Raw genomic sequence first — 8,214 nt, forward strand, 5'->3', positions numbered from 1 at the left:
AAGGTGGGTCGAAACTGCAATGTGTGTCTGTGACAGGGTAATTTCTAGAACTCTCTTACATTATGACATTTTTACATTATCGTGACAACAGGTAAAAGATCAGTCCCCTTACAAGTGCATGTGAATTTGATATTTATACAATGAGCTATTAATGTATTATTATTAATAATAATGTTAATTGTAACATTATTTAAAAATATAATATTATTAATTAGTAATGACATCTATCTAAATCGTGTGGTGACGTATATGAGACAGGTAATGCATTATGTTTGTCGGTGTCCCTATGAGACAAGGATTTGTTCTTGATTATTATATTACAAGGTATTTATTTGTGATCATTTCTTCTATTTCTCCAACAGCAAAAAAGAGCATGACAAAAAAGGGAGCCGCATACCAAAGTAAGGAAACTCTTCCCTCATTATTGTATGTGACATGTTGTTGCACTCAGGCTCATTATATCAGGGGCAGATACACTTTGGGGCTCATCCCCCGCCAGTCTCCCCACCCCCAGAGTAGGCACTTTTCCCACCTTTACATTATGTGGTTTTAATAGTGGTTCCCCACTTGGGCGGCTTCGGCTGTTTCTATAGGTGTTATCATGCACCTATTGTGCTTCTCCTGTTTTTTACACCCCTAGTTCAGGGGGTGAGCACAGTGGCCTATTTACTTGCCTTTACACCGGCATTACATCTGGGGGAGTGTGGGTGATGGGGGTTGATATCAGCATTTTCGGGCATTCATCCTGTGTTTTAGCTATTTACTATTGATATTTGTGATATATATATTGATGTACTATTTAATGAATTGAAGTTTGTTTGAATAAATCATTGCTCTGTATTTTTCTCCTTTTGCTTATCATTATATCAGGGGCAGATACATTTTGTGTCTTCCCTTTATATCGTTATACTATATGGAATATTTTTAATGGAAGAAACCAATATATTTAAATGTCTATATGTCCCATTATGAGAGAAAAGAATTTCCCTTTTTAGTTCATGTCTTCTAAACTCTCTAACCTTCCCGTCCTTTCGTCTCCATTCTAAACACTAGGCTCCTCAGAGTGATTCTCTGCTGCTTTACCAGCACAGCAGCAGAGTAAAGAAAATCACGTAAGTATAATTTTTTTTATTGAAAGATTTTAAAGGGCCACTGTCACCCCCCTCCAGCCGTTATAAACTAAAAGAGCCACCTTGTGCAGCAGTAATGCTGCATTCTAACAAGGTGGCTCTTTTAGTTTTAGGTTCAAGTATACCCCAAATAAAGCGTTTTTATACTTAGCCACAATTCCTGTCTCTAGCCAGGGAGGCGGGTCCTCACTCCCCAGCTTGACCAGCTCCTCTGCCGTCACTCCAATCTTCCTGCGCTTTCGGTGCCGCCCCCTCAGCGCCGTTATCGTTTCAAAACCGGCGCCTGCGCTGTGTACTGGTGTCCTGCGCAGACGCAGTAAGCTCTGGCCATCTGATGTCCCAGCCAGGCTTGCACACTGCGCCTGCGCGGGCATCGCGGCCAGCCACCTTTGGAATCCCCGCCCCGCACTGTGTTATGCATTATGCACAGTGCGGGGCGGGGATTCCAAAGGTTCCACCTATACAGAATATTCCGTGTAATGGCTGATACCAGAGAACAAAAGACATCCACAGAACACCAGGATGGATCTGCTGCACAGCAAATAGCTGTAGGACCTGCGATGACGTCACTGCTGTTGTGAATTCCGCTCTTGGGCTCCCTCCGGTGGCTGTAAGTGGCACTTTTGTGAGTTCTGCTCTTGGGCTCCCTCCGGTGGTTTTGAGTGGTATGGCTGCTTCTTGGATTTAGCATCAGCAGCTGCTTCCACTGATCGTCTTTCTGGCTCGGCTATTTTAGTCTGGCCTTGCCCTCAATCAATGCCAGTTGTCAATTGTTCCTGCTTGGAGTCACGGCTCTTTTGGATTTCCCTGACACTCTGACCTGTTCAGCAAAGATAAGTCCTTGCTTGTCCTTTTGCAGTCCACTTGTTGTGGACTTTATTGTTCAGCATATTCTATGTTTTTCTCATTTGTCCAGCTTATCAGTATGGATCTATTCAGCTAAGCTGGAAGCTCTGGGCAGCAGATTTTGCCCTCCACACCTTTAGTCAGGTGTGGAGATTTTGCATTCTCTGCGGTGGACTTTTTCTAGTTTTTATTACTGACCGCACAGTGTCTGTCCTGTACTATCTATCTAGCTAGAAGTGGCCTCCTTTGCTACATCTTGTTTCATTCTACGTATGTAATTTCCCTCTCCACTCACAGTCATTATTTGTGGGGGGCTGTCCTATCCTTTGGGGGTTTTCTCTGAGGCAAGATAGCTTTCCTGTTTCTACCTTTAGGGGTAGTTAGCTCTTAGGCTGTGACGAGGTGTCTATGGAGTGACAGGAACATCCCACGGCTACTTCTAGTGTTGTGTTAAGATCAGGAACTGCGGTCAGTATAGTTACCACCTGCTCAGAGCTAGTCGCATGTCGCTCCTAAATCACCAATCCACAACACACTGCCATGTGATTAGGGCAATCACATGGCAGTGACGTCATCGCAGGTCCTACAGCTATTTGCTGTGCAGCAGATCCATCCTGGTGTTCTGTGGATGTCTTTTGTTCTCTGGTATCAGCCATTACATGGAATATTCTGTATAGGTGAAACAAATATATACTGGAGAAAACGTTTTCCGGGGATTCGAAAGGTGGCTGGCCGCGATGCCCGCGCAGGCGCAGTGTGCAAGCCTGGCTGGGACATCAGACGGCCAGAGCTTACTGCGTCTGCGCAGGACACCAGTACACAGCGCAGGCGCCGGTTTTGAAACGATAACAGCGCTGAGGGGGCGGCGCCGAAAGCGCAGGAAGATTGGAGTGACGGCAGAGGAGCTGGCCAAGCTGGGGAGTGAGGATCCGCCTCCCTGGCTAGAGACAGGAATTGTGGCTAAGTATAAAAACGCTTTATTTGGGGTATACTTGAACCTAAAACTAAAAGAGCCACCTTGTTAGAATGCAGCATTACTGCTGCACAAGTGGCTCTTTTAGTTTATAATGGCTGGAGGGGGGTGACAGTGGCCCTTTAAGATTAACAAACTCTACATCAGTGTCTTCTTAAGTATTGATTATCATATAAAGAGTCAGTAGGTGACAAATTAGTTTAATTCTTATGCATAGAAAATAAGGTAGGAGGACACCTAATTATTTTACATTCAAAGATAGATTATTTTTACAGAAGCAAGCACTGCCATGGGCACGGCATGGCGCCATCGTATGCAAATCTCTTTCTCAGCCTATAGGAGGAGATTTTCCACAGTAGTCCCCAGGCCACTTCCCACATGCAGTGCTAGTACAGATACATTGATGACCTGTTAAAAATAATAAAAAAAATAAAAATAAATAAAAAATCGAAAAAAGTTTAAATTACCCTCCATTCGACCCATTCAAAATAAAACAATAACAAAATTAAAAATACACATATTTGGTACTGCCACTTTCAGCAATGCCCGATCTATCAAAATATAAATATAATTAACTTGAATGGTAATCGGCGTAATGAGAAAAATAATCGAAACTCCAGAATTACTTTTTTTTGGTCGCCTCAATATTGCAATAAAATGCAATAACAGGCGATCAAAAGATTGTATCTACACCAAAATGGAATCAATAAAAACATCAGCTTAACGCGCAAACAATAAGCCATCACCCAGCCCCAGAGAATGAAAAATGAAGACATTACACGTCTCGGAAAGTGGCGCTTTTTTTTTTTTTTTGCAAACTTTGCATTTTTCTTTTGACCACTAAAATAAAACAGAACCTATACATGTTTGGTATCTGTGAACTCGTAATGACCTGGAGAATCATAACGGCAGGTCAGTTTTAGCGTTTAGTGAGCATTGTAAAGAAAAAAAAACAAAACGAAATTTGTGGAATTTTGCCTTTTAGCAGTTTCACTGCACTTTGATTTTTTTTTTTCCTGTTTTCAATATACGATATGGTAAAACCAATGGTGAAGTTCAAAAGTACAACTTTTCCTGCAAAAAATCAAGCCTTCACGCGGCCATATTGACAGAAAAACATTAAAAAGTTATAGCTCTGGGAAGACGGGGAGGAAAAAACGGAAACTCAAAAACAGAAAATCCCACGGTCGTTAAGAGCTATTTGTCTTACTGCAAAAAACTTGCACATTTTGCAAAATGTCGCAAAGTTTGGCAAAAATGTTCTGCTTTATATAAAATCAATCTTGGTGGAGGCTGCTGTACATTTCCACAAACATTTTAGTGACTTTTCAAAAAGTTTAAAATTAAAAAAAAAAATCGCATGAAAACATCTGTAAAGTCTAAACCCTGCCCACAAATGCTTAAAACAAAACAGACGTACACAAAACAGGGAGTTTAGGAAAGGTACAAATGAAAAGATAATTATGGTGCAAATGGAAAGCTGGCAAAATCTGCCCCAATCAATGGTGAATCGGCCCCTTCATCTCTAATGAGTAAGTCTGTTCTCCGCTGACATCTGCTTATGATCAGTCTGTCTCTGCCATCTCTAATCCATATTTTCCTTTACAGAAGTTCAGTTCTCACATGGCGCGGTCATTGGCCTGGTTATTCCCATCATTCTTGTTCTTGCTGCCATCGACTCTGCAATTTCTTCTACGTAGCAAGAAAGTGATCAGGCCACAAGCATGAAATGGTTTCACCAACAGCTGCAGTGTCTGACAGAACAGGCACAGATTCTGGGTAGAGTGCAAGAGACACCTTCTAGTGGGTAGAAAGACCCTGCGCTAAAGCTGTAATATAACTGATCCGTATGTGCACGATGCGCAGCGACCTTACAGAGGCCTGTAGTATGCCAGCATGCAAGGATGTGTGACAGAGTGGTGAGCGCAGTGCTCGTGCCAGGAGTCCGGTGATGCTACCGGCACATGTGAAGCAGATTCCCTAGTGGTGTGCAGCTTACTTCTGGTAGCGGTGAGCGCAGTGCATGTGCCAGGAGTCTGGTGATGCTGCTATCTGGAGAAGTGGAGAGCACGGTTTGTGTGCTGAGCCTCCGATGGCGCTGCAGGATTACTGCGGAGGGTAGGACGGCGGAAGACCTGGGGAGCGTCCTACCGTGGTGTCAGGTTCCCTCCGTGACCTCCGTAAGCCAATGCAGTAGACCGGCGGTGTGCTTCAGCCGAAAAGCGCAGCCCCGCAGTGGCGAGGTTGGAGGTGGTCATGGTCTGGGTGAGGTCACCAGAACTGGGGGACGGGTGCATGAGAGGGTCAGTAAACCAACACGTTTCAAAGGACTCAGTCCTTCTTTGTCAGGGCTGCTGACCCCACCTTAAACCCGGCCATATATATATATATACATAGACGTGCGCCCCCCACCATGTCCCACTGTTACTTATTGTTGAAATGCGCATCTAGTTAAATGAGGACATGTGACCCATCTGCATATTCAATTATCTACTTTTCATACCCTGTTTTCCCGAAAATAAGACATCTCCCAAAAATAAGACCTAGCTGTGGTTTTGCAGAACTGCTAATTATAAGGCCCCCCCCCCCCCCCCGAAAGTAAGACCTAGCAAAGTTGTTTTTTGGTACCATGCCCATTAGAACACCAGAGCATACAGCTGTGATTCTTTTTCGCCCGCTGCCGTTGTCCCCTACCTTCACTGTCTGTTGCAGGACATGAAGACCGGCCGCCAGCCCCGATGTTCCGTTCTGCGGCCATCACTTGTAAAGGTGCAGGCAAGGCATCAAGAGGCCCGTCGCCTGCAGCCTTCCCTGTTGTCAACTGTCAGTCTGTCGTTAACCCGTCTCCTGCTGCCATACCGTACTGTATTCTCCAGGGCCGGACTGAGCATCGGGCACTTCTGGCAAATGCCAGAAGGGCCGGTGCCTGTAGTGGGCCGCTGGATCTGTTCCTGCTTCCGGGGCACACCACGCAACTACGGGATCTCCCTCCTGCAGTGATGCCACATGGATGTTCCCCTGTACTGTGCATGGGAATGGGATGGCCGCTCTCCATTCAGACAGGCAACACCGGCAGCCTCCGCCCGCAGAGCATGAGCACACCGTCAGGGAACCACGCACAGACAGCACAGAGTGATGACGTGTGAGGGCGCTGCGGTCACCCGACCACGAGGGGGCATGAGCACTCATCCCCTGCAGCGCCGGACAAGTGTGTGAGGTGCCGTGCCGCAATAGTGATTGCAAGACCCCGATGACTCCCACACACATTAGGCCCCACGCACATTAGGCTCCACACACATTAGGCTCCACGCACATTAGGCTCCACACACATTAGGCTCCACGCACATTAAGCTCCACGCCCATTAGGCCCCACACACATTAGGCCCCACGCACATTAGGCTCCACGCACATTAGGCCCCACGCACATTAGGCCCCACGCACATTAGGCTCCACGCACATTAGGCCCCACGCACATTAGGCTCCACGCACATTAGGCCCCACACACATTAGGCCCCACGCACATTAGGCTCCACGCACATTAGGCCCCACGCACATTAGGCTCCACACACATTATGCCCCACGCACATTAGGCTCCACGCGCATTAAGCTCCACGCGCATTAAGCTCCGCGCCCATTAGGCCCCACGCACATTAGGCCCCACGCACATTAGGCTCCACGCACATTAGGCTCCACGCACATTAGGCCCCACGCACAGTAGGCTCCACGCACATTAGGCCCCACGCACATTAGGCTCCACGCGCATTAAGCCCCACGCGCATTAAGCTCCACGCCCATTAGGCCCCACACACATTAGGCCCCACGCACATTAGGCTCCATGCACATTAGGCCCCACGCGCATTAGGCTCCACGCGCATTAAGCTCCACGCGCATTAAGCTCCACGCGCATTAAGCTCCATGCGCATTAGGCCCCACACACATTAGGAGCTATCACACACTTTAGGCCCATACACATTAGGAGCTCCCATACATATTAGGACCCACACACATTAGGAGCTCCCATACACAGCGTCAAACTGGAGCACCTTGGGCCCACCAGAGAAAATCATTCTTGGGGTCCACTATGTAGCTTCATAGAAATAAATACAAGACCACCAATTGTGCAAAAAACCGCCCTAATATCAGGGTATAATATAAGGTAGTACACGTCTTAATTATGTAGAAGGGGTTGGGGTAGCCCCCTCATAGAAAATAAAGTAGACCCCTCATAGGGTACAATGTATCCCCCTCACAGAATATAATGTAGCCCCCCCATAGAATATAATGCAACCAGCCTCAGAGTATAATGCAGCCCCCTTAGAGTATAGTGCAACTCCCCTCATAAGGTATAATGCAGCCCCTTCATGGAATATAATGTAGCCCCCTCATAGGTTATCACGCTGCCCCCTCTCATAGGGCATCATGCAGCTCACTCCCCCCATAGGGCATCATGCAGCTCACTCCCCCCATAGGGCATCATGCAGCTCACTCCCCCCATAGGGAATCATGCAGCTCACTCCCCCCATAGGGAATCATGCAGCTCACTCCCCCCTTGCCCCATAGGGCATCATGCATCTCACACTCCCCCTTGCCCCATAGGGCATCATGCATCTCACACTCCCCCTTGCCCCATAGGGCATCATGCATCTCACCCCCCCCCCTTGCCCCATAGGGCATCATGCAGCTCACACACACACACCCTTGCCCCATAGGGCATCATGCAGCTCACCCCCCCCTGCCCTATAGGGCATCATGCAGCTCACCCCCCCCCGCCCCATAGGGCATCATACAGCTCACAACCCCTGCCCCATAGGGCATCATGTGGCTCACACACCCCTTGCCCCATAGGGCATCATGCAGCTCACCCCCCACCCCGTAGGGCATCATGCAGCTCACCCCCCCGCCCCATAGGGCATCATACAGCTCACCCCCCCCGTCCCATAGGGCATCATGCAGCTCACTCCCCCCATAGGGTATCATGCAGCTCAATGCCCCCCACAGGGCATCATGCAGCTCACTCCCCCCATAGGGAATCATGCAGTTCACTCCCCCCTTGCCCCATTGGGCATCATGCATCTCACACCCTTCCTTGCCCCATAGGGCATCATGTATCTCACACACCCCCCTTGCCCCATAGGGCATCATGCAGCTCACACACACACACCCTTGCCCCATAGGGAATCATGCAGCTCACCCCCCCTGCCCTATAGGGCATCATGCAGCTCACCCCCCCGCCCCATAGGGCATCATACCGCTCACACCCCCTGC

General features: G+C 48.0%; 1 protein-coding gene across 1 annotated transcript in view; it reads left to right on the forward strand.

Moving 5' to 3' along the window:
• LOC143783369 (uncharacterized) overlaps positions 1-4,775 on the forward strand; it is a 29,620-nt gene extending 24,845 nt beyond the window's left edge. The window contains exons 7-9 of the mRNA XM_077271787.1: positions 363-401; positions 1,054-1,112; positions 4,558-4,775. Coding sequence (XP_077127902.1) covers positions 363-401; positions 1,054-1,102 — 88 coding nt within the window. The 3' untranslated portion in view covers positions 1,103-1,112; positions 4,558-4,775. The remainder of the gene's footprint in view (positions 1-362; positions 402-1,053; positions 1,113-4,557) is intronic.
• Positions 4,776-8,214: the final 3,439 nt, after the last annotated feature.

Source organism: Ranitomeya variabilis, chromosome 6 (assembly GCF_051348905.1).
Source record: "Ranitomeya variabilis isolate aRanVar5 chromosome 6, aRanVar5.hap1, whole genome shotgun sequence".
In the NCBI taxonomy this organism is placed as follows: domain Eukaryota; kingdom Metazoa; phylum Chordata; class Amphibia; order Anura; family Dendrobatidae; genus Ranitomeya; species Ranitomeya variabilis.